Here is a 20,703-nt window from a genome sequence, read left to right as displayed (position 1 = left end):
AACGAACTCAGAGATGACATCGGCAAGGCATGAGCAGAGAACACTGATGCCCAGAGAAATTCAAGTGCTCGTCTCAAGATCACACAACCAAAGCGAGTTTCCTGAGTCTTGAGCAATGAAACAAAGGGCTCATTGGTTAAAAAATAGTTTCAAGAAGCTACCTACTACATCCTCCTCTTGAAGATCCAATGTCTTATTACCATTTTTCCTTCCTACGAGCATTTGAAAGGCTTTAGGACAGCTTTAACCAATAGAATGTTCTGCAATAATGGAAATGTTCCATTCTGTGCAGTTCAATACGGTAGCCACTAGCCACATATGACTGTTGAGGCCTTGAAATGTGGCTGCTGAGACTGAAGAAATGAATTTTAATTAAAAATCTTTTGAATTTTATTTAATTCTGACTAACTTCATGTTAAATATAAATTGAGTTGGATCAGTAGGCACAACAGATCAGTGGAGCAGAAATGATGGCTTTGGTCTCCTGATCTGAAAGCCTGGTGGGAAAGTGTTCAGTTGGCTGCAGGGTTAGGCAAGATGGAGGCTCACAGCACTTGTTGCTTTGTTAGGAAATCCCAGAGCCCCAGGAAGGGAACTTACAGTGACACAATATCCCCTCCAGGCCCCTACTGCTGTGAATAACAGAAGGAGAGGCCTTGGCAGGGAACGTACCTTCTAACTAATCTATAATTCATTAATTAAGGAAAGATGACACAGTGCTGTTTATTAAGCTATTATCCCTCAGCTCTGCTGTGACACTGGGTCTGGGACTCTGCAAAACCATATTTCTGCTTTGTCTGCTGCTCCCTGTTACGGGGCGGGGGGGGGGGGGGGGGGGGGGGGGGGGGCGCACGGAGAGTGAGAGAGCGAGCGTGCAAGCAAGCGAGCGCACGCCTGGAAGGAAAGAGGAAGGAGAGGTTACTTCTCCTCCCAGTTTGCTTACTGTTGCTCTGAGCAAGCTTCACTTTGGACCCTTAGTTGGTCCAGTAGCAGAGGTCAGCTCCAGTTCCTCGTTTTTTTTGTCCACCCCCCCCATACTTCTAGAACCCGCTTCATCTTGCCCACCCAGAGTTACCTGCCCCAGCCCAGTGGCATGGCATCCCCTCCCGAAAGGTTCAAATCCCACCCTTCCCTGTGCTGCCCCAGCCCCAGGGTTGTAGGCTGCTTGCTGATAACTCAGTCCCAGGAACCAGTTCTTTCTAGTAAATTCTCTCTGTAAAAATAACTGGGGTGATTTCAATTTTCCTGCCTGGATCCGTTGAACACCATCACTAAAAGCTCATTCTTAAAAGAACAAGGGGATAAACTGTTGCAAAGTTATGCAACAGTAGAAAACAGTACTAAACCAAACTGCAATGGCTTAATGACCCTGGTCGAATAACTGTCCACCTCAGTACAACTGTTCACAACTGGAGGATAAGTCTGCCTAAGGCTCGGCTTGGAGATTTTCTTTATAAGGAACCATAGTGAACACCCCCCTGTCTAAAGGGAGGGACTCAGTGACATCTATATTAGTTATTTATTGCTATGTAAGAAATTACCGCAAACGTTAGCAGCTTAAAACAACAGTTATGATCTCACCCAGTTGCTAAGGGTCAGAATCCAGGAACAGCTGGGCTGGGTGGATCTGGCCCAGAGTCTCTCATCAGGCTGCAGCTGAGGTGTCGACTGGAGCTGCAGTCATCTGAAAGCTAGGCTGGGGCTGGAGGACCCACTGCCAAGCTCATGTGGGCATTAGGAAGAGGTTTCAGTTTCTCACCATGTAGGATCCTCCATGGCTTCTCCCAGAGTGAACAATCCAAAGAAAGTGAGCAAGAGGGAGGCCACACTGCCTTTTCTGACCTAGCCTCCATGTCACACACCACCACTCTGCCTTAATCTATTCGTTAGAAGTGAGTCACTAAGTCCAGCCAGCATTCAAGGGGAGGGGATTACAGGAGGCTGTGAATACCAGGAAGTGGGGATCACTGGGGGCCATCTCGGAGGCTGTTGGCCACATATGACTTCCAATTAGCACTCAATGGCTTACAAAGTGTCTCCATGTAGTGTGTCCATCTGACTCTAACAACTCTGTAAGGGCGGGCAGAGGAGGCACTATCTACCATTATTCCCATTGCACACATGAGGAAACTGAGGCTCAGAGAAGCTGGGCATTTGCTCAAGCTAGAACCCAGGTCTTCTGTCTCCAAATTTGGAGCTACACACCAAGGCATCGCTGATCTATGTAATGAATCCAGGAGAAGCACAATTGAAGAAAAAGCCACCTGAATGAGAGCAGCTGATGCAAGGCTTTCCAAAGCCATAATGTGACTTGTTTCCATATGACTGGAAGGCGTAGAGCAATAATGGAAAACCGGGTGCTCCATTTTATTTACGACCGTATTCGGAGGAAACCATCCACTTACAGGGAACAGCCAACAGAGGAGATGGATCCACGCAATTATTTCAAATAGTCAAGGGACTGTCCCAGGTGGTGTGCATGTTGTGGGTGTGCATCAGCTGTACCAAAGGCTGGCTTCTGTCAAGAAAACCAAGTGAAGATGCCATGGGGAGGGGGCATCTGAATAATGCAGAAATCCTGGAAAGTTTGCTTGCCTTAAATCTAGCTCTCTTAAGGGTTCCAGATCCTCCCTAAACTGCATTTCCTCCACGGTGTGCCCATCACACTGGTCACTTGATCAGCCAGCCAGCCACAGTTCTAGGTACCTCCACTGGTGCAGAGTGCAGATAAGGTGACCAGGAGACCTGCAGGCACTGCCTCAGCCTCCCTGGGACATGAAATCCACTGGGGGCTCCTGGACAATTGCCCAAGCAGGATTTTCAAATTACCAGCAAAGAAAACCCACAGCAGAGGACAATAATTTAGAAGTTTTGACTGAGGTCCCAAGATATGATCCAGATACCAAGGCAAGGGGCGAGAGCGGACCCACAGGTGCACACTCCTAAGGGGGGCTCAGACAACTGGGTGCACAACTTGTAGGGGCCTCCCACCCAGATCAAGGGGTTAAAGGGTTGAGAGAGTAGAGACAGGGGGTGGGGCTAGAAAGCGATGTCTTTAGAGAGAGCTGCGCTGAGGGGTCTACCCTCCCTCAGCACAATCACACTTGAAAGGAGGCCACACATGTCAGCATCTTCCATGGGCCCCTCGAGATCACGTTAGAGCCCAAAGTTTCAAAATTTCATATTGACAAAGCTGAGAAAAAGAGAAGTAAGGTGCGGTCTTCTACGCCTCTGGGGGCCACCCCAGTTGCCCAGACCAAGGGATGGGCCTGGTGAGGGGAGACACCACTTCCTCCTAACCCAAAGCCTTTGAGGGCTCCTCACTGGGCCCACTCAGAGCTCCATATCTATGTGTCCCCTGCAGGTACACTGCATAGAGGACTGGGTCCCATGGGAGTAAAAGCAGCTTACAGCAGCAGAGTGGGGGACCATAGGGTCTGGGGATATCATCACACCCTCTCAACAGCGGGTCAAAGATGCACGAACCCCAGACACCAGATGCGGGACCCATTGTAGAAATACTGCTTTAGGGTCTTTTTAAAAAGACTCCTGCCCAAAGACAATCTTCCAGGACCTGGATCCCTCAGGAGAAAAAGTTGGAGGAGTGGATGCAATGTGAGGAGTGGGCAGGGACATTCAGCTAAAGGCCAGGCCCCTGCGCAGGACGTGGGAGTTATATTCAGAGGGTCTCGGCAGGAAAGAGTTGACAGGAACCATCAGCCAGACCCAGAGCCCACAAAGCCAGCTTAGAACAGTGCTAGCCAAGTGACAACTTCCCATGCCCCTCTCCTTTCCTTCCGGCAGCTGGTGAGTAGGGCAGGAGGTGGGCGAGGGAGAAGGCCGACCCCCAACTCCTGCGCTGCCTGCCCCTGGGCCAGCAGGAACGGGGAGAGAAGTGTGCCCTTCCACGGAGGAGCAGAGTGCTGCCGAGTAACCAGCCGGAACCCTTGACTGAATGCAATGACTGCGTTCAGACTGCGCTTGCTTCTCAAAGTGCCAACTATGATTTCCACTTGTTATCTAAGGGTGGCTGGAAAAGTCACGAGAAAGGACTACTGCTCTGGGCAGGCTGGAAAGGGCAGTGCAAGACAAAAATAAAGTGGCTTTCATGATTACACCCTTTGAGTTGGACAGGTTCAACACGTTAGTTATGCACACAAACTCAATTCTCTCCAAGGCTCCTGCCAGCTCTAAGAACCTGTGACTTCTAAGTGCAAATGAGCATTTCTTTAATTAAAAAATACTTCAGCTGCACTTGCTATGAGCCAGGTACTGGTCAAAGCAGTTCATCAGTATCAACTCAGTGAATCCTCATGACAACTCTACGAAGTAGGGATTATGAGCGTCTCTGTCTTACTTATGTAGAAACAGAGACACAGAGAGGTTAAGTAATATGCCCAAGGTCACACAGCTAGCAAGTGGTTGAGCCAGAATTTGAACCAAGAATGTTTACAGCCATAGACCAGAACAGGGTTCCTGTCCAGACTTCCACTCCTGGGTATCTACCCAAGAGGGAAACCTCTATCCACACAAAGGCTTGTATGCGAATGTCCACAGCAGTATCGTTCACAACAGCCCAAAAGTGGAAACAATACAAATGACCATTAACTGGCAGATGGGTAAACAAAATGTGGTCTATACATACAAGGGAATACTATTCAGCCAGAAAAGGAATGAAGCCCGATATGTGCCCTCGAAAAGATGATGTGAAGTGAAAGAAGGTAGATGCAAAGGGCCACATAGCGTGTCATGCCGTTTGTCTGAAATCTGTGGAGCAGGCAAATCCATACAGACAGAGAGCAGATGAGTGGTCACCTGGGGCCGGGGTGGGCACGGGGACTGACTGCAAAGTGGCACAGGGACCTTTTTGGGGTGATGGAAATGATTGTGGCAATGGCTGCACGACTCGGAAAATCTAACCAGAAACCATTGAACTGTGCACTTCAAATGGGTGTGTTTTGTGATACGTAAGTTATACCTCAATAAAGCTGTTAAAAAAACAAAAGCAAAGGAGGCTGACCCCGGCCATCACGGCCCTTCCTCTTGTTCCAGTCGGTTTACACCTATGGTGAAAACCCTTCGGAGGAACACAGGGGGCCAGGGCTTCAGGCCAAGAAGTTGCCCGAAGCCTTTGATTCTCCTTCCAGGCTCCGACGGCCTCCGGGTCATCTGCGTGGAAAAGCCCCACTGAGTTCAGCCGCACCCACCCGCACCCACCACTAGGACTTTCGCACCACCAGCTGAGGTTTCTTTACAGAACTGCTCTGTCTTGCAAAGAGCAATTGTATGCAGGGGAATTTCCTACCCAAAATGAGACCCCTTCTTTATTATCCCCCAAACACCCCTGCGTTATTTTGCAATGCAAAATTCATGCCTCCTCAAGCCAATTACTGGGGAAAATGTGATATGCGAACATGAATTATACATGTGTTTTCTTTGTGAATTTTTTTTTCTCCTTGGGGATGCTAATTATGAGATAAATTGTTGGGGGTTTTATGTCTTGAAATAACTTCTTGTCATATCAGAGTCCCTCTTGCTACATATTGCCAAGCTAATTGGTGGCTTCCAAAGAGGAGAATATAAGTCATTTTCAATTAGGGTATTAAAAAGATGTGCCAGACACACATACGTACATACACACACTCAGCTATACATGTTGATATATGTATATTTATATCAGAAAACAATGAATGAAAATTCAGTACACTCTTTCTTTGGGAGATTGTCCCTGGTGTAATATTTTCCCATTTTGAGGGAAAGGGGTATTGTACCTCCCTTGGTATTACAACTGAGAAGTCATTTCTGATGCATAAAAGTTCCCCCTTGAGACAGGGAACATGGCTCCACTGTGGGCGTCCAGTGGCCAACATACAACAAGTCTCTTGTTGAAGACAAGTCTTTCAGTGCTGAGATTTTATTCACCCAAACTGGCCCCTCCAGAGCTTGGTGCTAGAGGGAGAGAGCACAGTCATCTGTCTTTTACAGCTTATGTCAGAGCTATAATACTATAAGCGCTGTTCCATAATTCCATCAAGCAAAATCTGTGTGATCCTTTTATTACCCCTTAGGGGACCATAAACCTTTACTTATTCAAAATCACGACTTCTTTCCAAGGATCAAAGTTTTTACTATAGCTGCTTTTAAGCAGGAACGTCAAAAAACTATAGGTAGCTTTTGAGCATCATTCTACTCATTGGTCTTGTAAGTGGAAAGCTAGCTGGCAATTTTATACCACTCTCTGAGTTCAGTCCCTCTCAACACTTAAATGATTCCATTACTGACACATGGAAAAGAAAAGCCAATTCCTCAAACCCACTTAGAATACCATACTGCCAGAAGAATTAGCCTCCCTTGGAAACACAATCATGCCAAAGCACAGGATACCAGGATTCACTAAACTAACAGACTATTTTTATGATAGACCAATCAAATGTCCTAAAAAGTTGTCTGAGGAATTACCCACGATTCTAAAAAATGTGCATTAACTTCACAGAGAGGTTGCCATTTTGCTGATTGCTTAGAAACCCTCAGCAAACCTCAAGCAGAGCACTACACCCACCCGACCTTTGAAGACAAAGAAGAAAGTAAGGCAACCTTGCCGCAAGTAGCTGGCTCAGTGCATCATCATGGCAGAGTTCAAACAATTTGAAGTTGGGGACAATACACCGTCCACTTCAATGATCAATTGCTCACACTGCACTGAGGTGCTCATAAGTAACTCTCGAAGGACTGCAGCCTGCCCAGCAAGCCTGGCTCCAAGAGAGCCGCCCACACCAAGCTCCCTCTTGCTTACCAGCAAAAGTCTCCGTACATGGATTCACTCCTGCAAGACGCTTAGAGGTTCCAAAATCGGAGATTTTCACCACTCCGCTATAGGTATTCACCAGGACATTATCACCCTGTAGAAAAGGAAGAACGTCAAATGCTTAAAGACAGACTTAAACAAACTAACACGAAACAGCTTTGGATCTTAAGAAATGGTCACAAGTCTCTAGGAAGACTAGACTGCACTCTGGGGACTGCCATGCTCAATCCTTTCCCGTCTGTGAGCCGGTCAACCTGCAGACACCGCCAGCAGCTCACAGGGTCTGAGATGCACAAATGAAGCCTCGTGGGCTCAGACAAGCAAGTACCTTGATGTCTCTGTGCACAATCTGGTTTTCATGGAGATACTTAAGGCCTTCTAGGATCTGCTTGGTGTAAAACTTGATGGAGGGCTCCTTCATCGGCCCCCATTTTGATCGCAAAAGAGCAGAAAGGCTTCCTGGAAATGGACACAGCAGAAAACTCGTCAGGGTGACGAAGAGTCCATTGTAAAAGCTCGGGGAAATAAAATGAAGTGATGGTGCTAACCTAGTGGAAGCACTCGCGCCAGCATCACTGTAGCTGCGCTAAACCCACTGCGATTCCTCCCTCTCTGTTGTCTGTTTCCCAGCCGTGCAAGCAGCGCAGCCAGAGAAGGACTGGAGGCGAATCACCACATCGGCCTGAGCCGAGGGGGAGGGTGAACAGGAACCCCTTGTGACCCTGAAATTCAGCGGGGCCACCTTCGGGTACACAAAGTCAGGAGGAGAGCACGATGCTCTCTGAACTTGGGAGGGCTGGCCCAACGCTGAGGATCCTGCACAAGCGTCTCAGTCATTTGGCCTGGGTCAAAGCCACGTTTTATACCTCGCCCTGACATAAGGGGTGGACAGGAACAGAGTGAGGGGCCCTTCAGGGTAACAGGGACTAGGATTTGAAGAGATTGGGTCTCTCCATCCTCATTGTGAGAAGGCCCCAATGCCAGGTCACAGGGGCAGGACCATCTTAACAATCCCCTCCTCCAATTAGACTATTAAACATTGAACCCTGGGGCCAAAACAAAACCTCTCTTCACTGCACGCTGACCACCCGTTTCAGAGGTCGTCATGCAGGCCCTCGGGCATCAGCCAGTGTCATAGGCGCAGACCTTGCTAGGCCTCAGTGTCCCTGTAGACGGAGACGCACATCTATCTCCAATTCTGTTGTCAATTCTGTTGTCCTCACTCCTGGAATATCGATTCACGTGAACAGCAATGAACAGTATGTTCCGCTAGACTATGAGCAACTTGAGGGAAGAAGAAACTATATTTATTGTAGTGTAACCCTCAAAATCTAGCCCATTGCCTGGCTCTTAATATATACAGTTCGGCTCTTAATAACTAACTGTTGGTTGAATGAATGAATGAATACAGATTTCTAACTGAAGTTTTTACATTTGTATTCAGATCATAATTATCATTCTTCTTATTATTATCTTTTAAATGAGCACTTACAGAGTTCTTGTTCTCTGCCAGGTACTGTTTTAAGAGCTTTACATACATTATCTCATTTAATCCATCCCAAAACCCACTAAGATAGGGTCATTATTACTCCAATAATTATTAATTACTACTCCAATTATTATAGTAATTATTATTACTCCAATTTTACAATTCATTTATTCAATCAGAAAACTGAGGGCACAGAGAGGTAAAGAATTTGCCTAAGCTCACACAGCTTGCAGATGGAGGGACTAATTCACACTAGACAGTCTGGCTCCAGCTCCGAGGAAGTTCTACCCCCGCACAATACTGCCTGCATTTGAGGATTTTGTGGATAAAGCACTGGTGTTTGATTTCACTGTCAACGTGCTATTTTGAAATGTCACTTAAAAAAACCTCTGTCCTCTCTTCTCCAAACCGTCTTTAATCTCCTAGACTGTGAAGGCCTCAAGGCTGGAGACTATGCTTTATTCATGTCTCTGTCTCCAGCGCTCAGCCCAGCGGCTGGCACTCAGTAGATCCTCGATGAATATTTGATGATTGAATTAACAAGGCAGAAATAGACTGTTTATGTGACATTGGCAAGTTTGTCTCCAACTCCTCTGAGAAACAAATGCTCTCCCACATCTAAAAGGTCTGTCATCTTGTAACTGGCAGGAAGGATAATGATGTTCACATTAGATTTTTGTGAGTGATTTTCAGCGTGTGAGACCGGAAGACCAGTGACTACTCACCCCCAGGCACCTGCTCCATAAAGATCTTAATGTAGCCATCCTCGGAAACAGAGCCAAGGTACTGAACGATATTGCGGTGCTTGAGGTACTTGTGAAGGGCTATCTCCTCATGCAGAGGCTGAGAGTACCTAGGAGGAAAGACAGAGCCAGTGTCACCTGCCAAATCCCAGGGGCTTGGGGTCGGCCCTGCACCTCGCCAGTCCCCGCCCTGCTGCTGGCCATCCCTCCTTTCTGAAAACCTTCTCTCCCTTGGCTCCCATGAGACTACTCAACTTCTCATCTGTAAAATAGGAGATGATAATACCAGCCATGCAGGGCTGCTGGGGGCCAAAGTGTGTCATGTTTCTTAGGCACTCAGTGGAGTGCCTGGTGTGTGGTAGGTACTCAGTGAATGACTGCTATTGTTACTATCGCTAAGGTTAGGACTTGAATTCTCCAATCATCCTTTGCATCTCTCAACAGCCCCTCTTCCTCTGCCTCCCAGGAACGGTGGTGTTCTAGAAGGTTCTGTCCTCAGCTGCCTTCTAATCTCATTGCACTGTCTCACTCCAGACTACAGCAACAGCCACCTAATGGACCTCCCAGCCTCTGGCCTCTTTAGTCTATCCTCCCCCGGCCACCATATTCCTTCTTCCTAAAACACACACCTCATCATATCACTTCCCTTCATAAAGTCCACATAAAGACCAGATTGCTTAACATAGCATCAAGGGCCTTCAAACTCAGGTCAGACCACATCTTTTAAATTTTTGCCTCAGCACAAGAGCACCCCCGCCCCACATCCTACATTCAAGTCACAATAGACAATTTGTTGTTCCTGAATACACTCTGGGCTTTAACAACTCTGTTCTTCTCTTAGCATAGAATGCTTTGGCCTCCTTTTCTGCCAGATGAACTTCCTCAAAGGCCAGCTCAAAGATGGTTTATTTTCTCAAACTTGCCACAACTCCCCCCAGAAAAGTAATTCACTCCTCTCCTATGTTTTACAAACACTCTCTGTACTCCTCTATCATGGCACTTGTCATTTTGACTCCCAGGCAAGGTATCTGCATTCCCTACCAAACCGGGAGCACTCTGGGATAAGGAGAGTATCCTAGTCACCTTTCAGTCCTCAGTGCCAGCCCAGAATCTGGCAGAGAGAAGGTGCCCAATATCCTAAATTCAGCCTGTAAATTTAGGGAACAAAACAATACAGTCTCGAAGGTCCCTTCTAGCTCTAAAATCCCAGGAATGACTATCAGTGATGAAAAGCTGAAACAACTATTGCAACCAATTGAAGGAGGTGGGACATAGCAATTTCCCCCCCAAAAACAACTGTTACACCTTATCCATCATGAGAATAAGAGACACAATACTGGACGAGGAACTCAAGAAACTGGCTCCTAGTCTTGTTTCCTCATGTCCTTGGAGAAGCCATTTAATCTTCCTTAGCCTAGGAAGAAGTTGGATGAGTTCGTTTCAGGCCCTGTCTTATAATTCAAATATCATAACACACAATCCCACTAAAAATGAACGGATGAGCAAACTAATGAGTGAGTGAATGAAGGAATGATGAAGGGTCTTACAGCTGCTAGACATGACTTGCAACCCAACCCTGATAAGTCATTGACCACCTGGATGGAGGGAGGTTTGCACGTGTCCGTCAGTGTCCAGCACTGAAGGTAACACTGCAGCTATGGTCTGACCACACCTGGGGAGCATGGAGCTCTTTCTTCTGCCATGGCCGTTACTGTGCATGTAGCTTCTCTACAAAAACACTTGACAGTCAACACTGCAACATTCTTGTTTAGAATTAGGTGGGTTATGAATTTAAAAAGGAATAAACACTTAATTAGACTCAAAAAATGTTGAAGAAATAAGTTAGTAGTACTGGTGGTTTAAAAAAAAAAAGCTCAAAATCTACAGGCGAGATTGAAGGCAGGGTATAGAAAAAGTCTGTACGGCAAAAAGCTAATTTTCTTTACACCACATTTAATTTTCTATAATGATACATTAGAATAAATAAGTCATTTAAAATTCTTACGATATGAATTAAAGTACTGAGTCACATTTTTAAATATTTGCGAACAACTATCTATGTAAAAATGTATAACTTTAGTCCTAGTTGATGGGTGGAAATAAAACTACAGTTTTCTTTTAAAATATGGCTCTGCAATCCACAGGCCTCGGAGTGAAGTTGCTCCATTTCCTCTATAATATGCAGAGAACAAAAGCAAATGACCTTTATTACAAAAGAATTAGAAAGTTTTGGCTGACATCCTGAAATCCTTTCATCCTGAAATCCTCTGCACCGTGAGTTGTGGGCATGGGATTTGGGTGTGGAGGTGGCGACTGAAGAACGTGGAGGGCCACCCCTACTTGCCTGCTATCTCTCTCTGGGATTTCTTTGATGGCTATTCGCACTTGATTGCTCAGATCTCTTCCGGCATATACGATCCCGTACGTGCCTTTCCCCAGCACAACTCTGTCACCCTTCACATCGTGGTCATACTCATACTGAAGAAGGAAAAGCAACAAGATAAGAAAGTACACAACGTGTGGTAGAGAAGCCCCAGGAGAGACCAAACATTGTCCCACGCTTTTTCTTCCTTTATAAATAACATGATTGGAGCACCAGGCAGGTCACATTTCTGAGGTTATGTACTTTTCATTAAATAATTACTTTAAAGAGGTAGAATTCTCAGTTACTCATATATCCGTAGCGCGATTTTATGAAACGGAATCCAAGAAATTTAAAAATATGGCTCAGGTGTAACTTAGCTGGCTCACCTTTTGAAGATTTCTTCCCACCGTAATGCTGCAATTTAAAAATGCTTCTAAGCATGTCAAGTACCCCCAATAGGTGTCCTCCTGCATGATCCCTTAGCTACTTGTCAGGAAACAAACCTCTTTCTATAGCCCAGAAAAGAATTGAAGGTCAATAAAATTAAAATTGTCTTACTAGAAAGTACATATGCGGGGCTTCCCCTCCTTCCTTTTAGATGTATGGATCTGGCATTAAACATATACTGCAAGAATTTGACCTACAGTTAGGATTGCTATTTTGTTCCCCCAATCTTATCATCAAAAGTTGTTGTTCAACATCACTAATTATTAGGGAAATGCAAATCAAAACTACAATGAGGCATCACCCCACACCTGTCAGAATGGCTATAATTAACAACAGAGGAAGTAAGTGTTGGAGAGGATGTGGAGAGAAGGGAACCCTCATACACTGCTGGTGGGAATGCAAACTGGTGCAGCCACTATGGAAAACACTATGGAGAGTTCTCAAAAAATTAAAAATAGAACTACCATATGATCCAGCTATCCCACTGCTGGGTATTTATCCAAAGAACATAAAATCAATAATTCAAAAAGATATATGCACCCCTATGTTCATCGCAGCATTATTCACAATAGACAAGATGTGGAAGCAACCCAGGTGCCCATCAACTGATGAATGGATAAAGAAGATACGGTATATATACACACAATAGAATACTACTCAGCCATAAAAAAAGACAAAATCAAAATCATCCCATTTGTGACAACATGGATGGACCCTGAGGGTGTTATGCTAAGTGAAATAAGTCAGACAGAGAAAGACAAATACCATATGATTTCACTCATGTGGAAGATCAACAAAGAAACACATAGATAAGGAAAACAAATTGGTTGTTACCAGAGGGGAAGGGGTGGGGGGAGGGCAAAAGGGGTAAAGGAATACATATGTATGGTGATGGATAAAAAATAGACTATTGGGGGTGAGCACAATGAAGTCTATACAGAAAGTGATATATAATAATGTACACGTGAAATTTACACAATGTTATAAGCCAATATGACCTCAAAAAAACAGCTGTTATACAGTTGTATTCCAGTTTGTTCTTCTCAACGATGAAAACAAATGTAATTCTAGGCTGAGCAATGCTTATTGAAAGTAGAGGCAGCAAGGGATTCTTTCTGTTATTTTCTATGCTTCACTATGCCTACTCATAGAAGTACACAGAAGTTATGAGTGTGTGCAGGTGTGTGTGCCCCTTCCCATCTACTTCTAGGGGTGCTCATGACAATTAAGATTACTAACAAGTCCCCATCACTGTCTGATTTAGCCAGACATCAGCCTGCTCCAAAAAGGCTCCTATCTCACACCTTTCTCTGCCCCTGCATCTGTTACCTTCAAAGCGCATCACTCAGTTCGTTTCTACACCAAACCTTGATTCTAAGCTAAGAATTCGAGTACCTGACTCAATTATTAAAATGAATCCCTTTGATATTTTCTGAAATAAACCTCAAAGAATTAATTTCAGTCAACTTGAAAGTATAGTAAAATCTCATTAAACGGTAATCAGTGGGAAGGCCTGAATTAGTGGCAACTTGGAATAATCATGTAAGATTTAAACATATGTGTAATGGTGTAGTAACTGGACTACAACTGTACTGTCCAAAAGAGCTTAAGATGATCCCACTTTCTAAAAAATGATATTAAAATTGTTATATTTAATATATTATACACAAGTATATATAACTAAAGTCATTTTAGGCATAAATGAAAAAGTCTGCTACCAGCAGGTCAACTATTTCTCTTGTAGTCTCACAAACATTATTAACCAGTTAGAAAAAACTTTTCCGTACGATGTGCACAAAAGGAAATTTTAGTCTAGTCCTTGCTAAATTTTTCTTAAACATTCTGGCTGAGAAGATTCCAAGGTAATGAGGTTTTTCTATAGAGATGTGCTAAATTTAATCTTCGAAAAGTCATGGATAGTGATGGCTAGCTCATTCATGAATGAGTATTTTAAAATACACACACAAGGAATTTTCACACAAAAATTGGACATTGTCTTTAAGTATCAAAGACACAATAAATAACTTGTCCCATGTTCTAGGTCTTCCGTGACTCACCTCTAAGGTGTCCCCGTCGGTCTCTCCCTCCAGCTCCACTGTACTGCCCACTGCATTGGTTATCATCTCTTTGACCAAAAAGCAAAACCTAGAACAGCAAATGTTGCAAAGATGCTATTATGATCACTCTTGTTCCTTACCTTTAACTTAGCCTTATTACATTAAACTGTGATTAAATATAAACCAAGCTCTTACAAGTTCATGGAACAATCAATCCACTTCTTGATTTGCCATGGTACTTTAATGGTTGTCTAATCTAGTTCAAATATCCACATTATACATGAATCCCCTCTATACAGTATTCCCACCAACCGGTTGGCCAAGTGATACTTGAACACCTCTAGTGATAGAGGACTCATGACCTCACAAGGCAGCTCATTCTTTGGAGAACTCAATCAGAAATGCTTCACTTATGTTGACCTAAGACTTCTTTTACGTGGGTTCCACCCACAGATTGCTTAGAATTATTCCCTCTTCTGTGGAACAGCCCATTAGAAATGTCCACAATTTTATTATGTCCTTGTAGTTCTTTCCTCCTTGTTCCCTCAATGTTTCCCCCAGGACTTGTTTGTGAGTCACTCCACCAACAGGTAATTCCTCAAAGGTGGCCCTGGATTACTCAAGTCTGGCCCTGAGACCAGTGTTCCAGGGGTGATCTAATGAGTGCTACAGCCGGTAGGACCATCGCCTCTCAAGGTGCAGACGCTCTAGTTCTTAGTGAGAAATAAGGGCTTATATAAGGGGAGGGGGGAGGAGGAAATAAAGAAGGTGGCCTCATTATTCTGTTCACACAGATGAAGCTTAATATCAACTATTACCCATAAATGCTTCTCACAAGATTGATGTGCTGCTGGGCCACATCAACCACTTCCTAGACTTGTGTACTTGTTACTTTGAGAACAAGTAATTTGACTCATTAGAAAACTTTTATTCCGTATTCTCTCTTAGGATGGCAGGGAAGAATACTGTACACTATAAGATAATTTCCACAAAACAACAAAATATTCTTTTCTCTAACTAACCCATCCCACCTTTGCTTCTTCTAATCTTCGAAAGCTGGGAAATGCAACAGTCAGTCTTCTTAGGAAACATATGGTATGCACTCACCAGAATAACTAAAATTTAAAAGACAGTTATCACTTGTTAAGAATGTGGAGCAACTGGAACTCTTGTACATGGCTGGCGGGAGTGGAAGTTGATACAGCCACTTTGGAAAATCATTGGCAGTTATTGACCAAAGCTGAATATAAATGTACCCTATAACCCGGTCACTCCACTCCTAGGTATACACTCAACAAAAATCAATGTATATGTTTGCCAAAAGGCATGTACGAGAATGTTCATAGCAGTTTTATTCACAATAGCCCTAAACTGGAAACAATCCAAATGTTCCTGGATAGAACAAATTGTCGTATATTCACAAAATGGAACACTACACAGAAATAACAAGGATGAACTGATACACGCATCATGGCTGAATCTCATGGATATTATGTTAAGAGAAAGAAGCAAGAAATAGGAGCACATACTATATGATTCCATTTATTTTAAGTTTAAGAACAGGCAAAACTAACCATTGGTGATAGAAATCAAAATAGTTACCATTGGGGCAGGTTAATGACTGGAAAGGGGCTTAAGGCACCTGGGGTGCTGATCTGGGGGATGGGTACACAGATTTAGATATATGTAAAAAGTGATCAAGCTGTATACTTAAAGGCACTTTACACACTTTACTTGTACTAGGTTACACCTCAATTTAAAAATTATTAAAATGGATGACAAAAAAATAGCATTGGGGACTGAATGAGAGTCAGAAAGATAAACTCTGTAGTAAAGGGATGTTCCGCCTAGTATCTGGCAGCAATTTTCCAACTCTAAATTGAAGGTTGTGACCCAAGGGTTCCCCAGTCTGATGTTTAGTCTGATTTCTAAATATTTTGTGATAATGATCGCCTCAGACACACTGCATTAAAATGTTCTTAAATTGTATGATACACTCAACAAACTAGGAGAACAAGGAACTTCCTCTACCTGATAAAGGCTATCGACGAAAAACCTGTCACTAACATCATGCTTAATGAGGAGAGACTGGATGCTTTCCCCCTAAGATCAGGAACAAGACGCGGACATCTGCTCTGCCACTTCCACCCCACATTGTCCTGCAGAGTCTAGTCAGGACAATCATGCAAGAAAAAGAAATAAACGTATCCAGGTGGGAAAGGAAGAACTAAAATGATTTCTATCTGCAGATGACATGATCTTGTATACAGAAAATCCTAAGGAATTCAATAAAACCATTAGAACTAACAAACGAGTTCAGCAAGGTTACAGGATACAAAATCAATATATATAAAGATCAAGGGTATTTCTATACACTAGCAATGAACAATCCAAGTTAAGAATAAGAAAACAACTCCATTCACAATAACATTGAAAAGAATAGAATACTTAGATATGTATTTAACAAAAGAAGTATAAGACTAGTATACTGAAACTACAAAAATTGTTGGAAGAAATTAAAGACCTAAACAAACAGAAAGACATCGCATGTTCATGGGCTGGAACACTTAATATGTTAGGATGGCAATGCCTCCCAAATTGATGTACATATCAAATGCAATCTCTGTCAAAACCCTAGCTGCCTTTTTTCCAGAAATTGACAAGCTGATCCTAAAATTCACATGGAAATGCAAGCACCCACAGTAGCCAAAACAATTCTGAAAAACAAGGACAAAGTTGGAGGACTCACATTTTCTGATGTTTACAACTTACTACAAAGCTACAGTAATCAAGAAAATGTGGTCCTGGCATAAAGATAGACACATAGATCAATGGAACAGAAGTGAAAGTCCAGAAATAAACTCTTACATTTATCGTCAACTGATTTTCTAAAAGTGTGCCAAGACCACTTAATGGGAGAAAGAAGTCTTTTCAACAAATGGTGCTGGGACAACGACTTATCCACATGCAAAAGAATGAAGTTGCATCCCTTACCTCATACCATACAGAAAAATGAACTGAAAATGGATCAGAGACCCAAATATAAGAGCTAACACTATAGAACTCTTTGAAGAAAACATAAACACCGAGAAAAGCTTGGATTAGGCAAAGCTAGATGTAACACCAAAAGCACAAATGACAAAAGAAAAATAAATTGGACTGTATCAAAATTTAAAATTTCCTGCTGCAAATGACAATATCAACAGAGTGAAAAGACAACCCCTAGAAAGGGAGCAAGCATTTGCAAATCACACATCTCATAAGGGACTTGTATCCAGAATATATAAAGAACTCTTAAAACTCATTAACGAAAATACAAATAACCCAATTAAAAATGGGCAAAGTTTGGAGAAATCTGAAAACACCACTTTCACCAGGTGAGCCAAGTTAATATCACCAGTAATGAGACAAAGATATTGTATGTCTCCTGATGTGATGCACTGAGAAGGACACGACATCACTTCTGTGGTATTCCTACCCAAAATGCTCAACACTCATGTAATCAAGAGGAAACATCAAGCAAACACAAATTGAAGGACTATACAAGATAAACTGCCTGTACTCTTTGAAAGCATTAAGTCAAGAAAGACAAAGAAGGATTGATGAAGAACTGTTCCCGATAAAAGGGGACTATACAGACACGACAACTAAATGTAACATGTGATCCTGGATTGGATTGTGGACCAGAGAAAAAATCTTTTGTTTTATTATAAAGGACATTAATGGGACAATAAGTAAAATTTGGATAAGGTTTGTAGATTATAGGACCATATCAATCTTAATTCCCTGATTAGGTAACTGTACTGTAATCACATAAGTGAATGTTCTTGTTTTTAGGAAACACACATCGAAGTACTGAGAGGTAATGGAGCATTATGTCTACTACTCACTCTTGAATAGGTCAGAAAAAAATAATCCTATGCATATAGAGAGAATGTAAAACAAATGTGGTAAAGGGTTAACATTGGGGAATTCTAGGTGAAACATATACGGAAATTCTTTGTACTTTTTTTTGAAACTTTCTTGTAGGTTCGAATATTTTCCAAAATAAAAAGTTAAAAAAAAATGTTTAATTGGGCGAAGGATTTGAGTAGATAGCTCTCCAAAGAGATATATAAATGGCCAATACGCTCACAGAAAGATGCTCAGTATCATTATTCATTGGGAAATGCAAATCAAACCACAGTGAGATTCTACTGAACAACCACTGGGATGGCTATAACCAAAAGGACAGACAATAACAAGTGTTGCAAGGATGTGGAGAAATTGGCATCCTCGTACATTGCTGATGGGAATGTAAAATGGGAAAACAGTCTAGTGGTTCACCAAAGGTTAAACAGAGTTACCATAAGACCCAGTAATTTGACTCCAAGAGAAAACGAAAAAATATGTCCACCCAGAAACTTGCATGTGAATGTTATTCATAATAGCCAGAAAGTGGAAACAACCCAAATGCCTTTCAAATGATGAACAGATAAACCAAATATATCCATACAATTAAATATTATTTAGTTACAAAAAAGAATGAAGTCCTGATGCATTTTACACCACGGCTGAACTTGAAAACATTATGATAAGTGGAAGAAGCCAGTCACAAAAGGTCACATATTGTATGATTCTACTTATATAAAATGTCAAGAATAGGTAAATCCATAGAGACAGAAAGTAGATTAGTGGTTGCCAGGGGCTGGGGTTGGGGGGATTAGATTGAGGGAGAACGGAGAGTGACTGTTAATGGATACTGGGTTTCTTTTGGAGGTGATGAAAATATTCTAAAATTAGATTGTGGTGATGGTTGTAAAACTGAATACAGTAAAAAAAGATTGAATTGTACATTTCAAATGGGCGAATTGCATGATACATGAAGTATATCTCAATAAAGCTGTAAAAATAATTTTCTATAAGTTAAAATTTCAGGAAAGGCAATATATCAAATATTTTTCACAACAAAGACCCTCTGGAAATGATTCAGCATATTAGATTGCAAATACCCGAATCAGCTACAACTCACCTACTACACTGCTCTTCGGTGGAAAAGTAGATTTGAAAGTCATCAGAATTATCGTGGACATAGAGAAAACAACACCGCTCATCAAACTTGGATATGCTGTAAAATTTCAAAACATAAGAATGATTATACATAAACTATGACATCAATTTTACATTTCTTGGAACAATCTAGTAACAGATTCTCTTCCATTTTACAAATTTGAAAGATCCATTAACGTTTTAAAGAATACCCCCAAAATTTGACTTGTATTTCTCTATGAAATTTAAAAAGCAGGGACATTTATCTTGCTTATGTTTGAGTTTGTATTCATCAACTGACTTGAATGTGTATAAAGAACTTACTATATATTCAGTGCTAAGCAAAGCATATGGGCAGCAGAAAAGAGAATAAAATATCATCTCTTCCCTCAAGAGTTTATAATTTCACAAAAAAAGACAGGAAAGGTATTTGTGAAATAAGATATATGGTATCAAAGGAATTTCTAGACTTGAAAAACATCAGGACACAGTAATTGTAGCCACACGAGGGAAGGAGAAATAAACATGGCATCTTGGCCCAAGAAAGGCCTTTACAAGTTATCTGGTCCATCCCCACCCAAGGTCTGGATCTGACTCTACAGCTCCTCGAACAGGCAATACTCGGCTTGTCTGGGCATATCCAGTGACAGAAAAGCATCATACTCCATCCGCTGATGGATTCCATTGCTAGAAAGTTCTTTACCTACACTGGGCCAAAGCCTACATTTTGCCAGGTGGCACAATGGAAAAGGCTAGATTCTCTTCTATGATTAGCCCTTCAAACAAATGAAGCCACTTTATCTTGCCCTAAGTCATCTCTTCCTGAGATCCATAGCTTCTTCGACCATTCTCCATATGTTATGGATTACCAATACCGAGTTGAAGCAGCAATAGCACAGGGTGATTCAAAAAGAATTAAAGCTGGGTTATACATGAGCATGTTTTGAAAACCAATCTGCAAAGGAACTACCACAGTTAGTTGGATAGCACTGGTTATGTTCAACACATGCTCTTCATGTCACACTGGTCCCAGGGTCTGATTCACCCCAGGCCCTTTGCACATCTCTGTTAATTGTTAAAACAGCAGCAAGAAGTATACCTCTATGAGAAGGTACAAACAGAAGGTTCTTGACTACATGCTCTCATACAACTTAGTTTCTGAGTAACATGATTTTGAAAATGCTTTTTGAATTATATTTTTCTGAGGATTATTTAAATATACTACTCTGTTCTTAAATTATTTCCCTCCCTTTAAAGTGGCCTGTGGTCTCAGAATCAGAGAAAAGACAGAGTTCTAGTCCAAGCCCTTACTTTGATGGAAACTATGAAGAAACAGACCTAGAGAGGTTGAGTGACTTTCCCAAGGTCAAACAGCAAAAGAGGGATTAAAACTCACATCTCCTCAGAGCCGCTCTCCCACTTGGATGTACTCGCAGGGTGGGACTCAAGAGTGCAGCCACAAGGCTCAGGTCCAAATGCCCACCACTACTGATCCAGAAGAGCAAGTGCCACATCTCTCCCGGGAATACACCACCCCACTCCCTCGCTAATAACATGGCCCTCGGCTCCATTACTCTGCTCAGGAGACCCCGGCCAAGTGTCATTACCAAGTAATCCAGCTTCAGTTCAGGGGTCCCCGAGCACTTGAACATCACTGCCTCAAAGAAGAAACACTTTCTCTTTCTACAGATATAACTTCACCTTTTAAAAAAAGTTTGAGATAAGAGAGTTTGGTCTGTTGGATACAAAAAAATGTACTTTGCTGAAAC

General features: G+C 42.5%; 1 protein-coding gene across 1 annotated transcript in view; it reads right to left on the bottom strand.

The window, feature by feature from the left end:
* MAP3K15 (mitogen-activated protein kinase kinase kinase 15) overlaps positions 1 to 20,703 on the bottom strand; it is a 131,983-nt gene that overhangs the window by 16,023 nt on the left and 95,257 nt on the right. The window contains exons 13-18 of the mRNA XM_046673390.1: positions 18,918 to 19,013; positions 13,907 to 13,994; positions 11,382 to 11,515; positions 9,020 to 9,147; positions 7,134 to 7,264; positions 6,794 to 6,899 (exon numbers count right to left, since the gene is read on the bottom strand). Coding sequence (XP_046529346.1) covers positions 6,794 to 6,899; positions 7,134 to 7,264; positions 9,020 to 9,147; positions 11,382 to 11,515; positions 13,907 to 13,994; positions 18,918 to 19,013 — 683 coding nt within the window. The remainder of the gene's footprint in view (positions 1 to 6,793; positions 6,900 to 7,133; positions 7,265 to 9,019; positions 9,148 to 11,381; positions 11,516 to 13,906; positions 13,995 to 18,917; positions 19,014 to 20,703) is intronic.

This window comes from Equus quagga, chromosome 10 (assembly GCF_021613505.1).
Source record: "Equus quagga isolate Etosha38 chromosome 10, UCLA_HA_Equagga_1.0, whole genome shotgun sequence".
In the NCBI taxonomy this organism is placed as follows: domain Eukaryota; kingdom Metazoa; phylum Chordata; class Mammalia; order Perissodactyla; family Equidae; genus Equus; species Equus quagga.
This window is presented reverse-complemented; position numbering and strand designations above follow the sequence as displayed.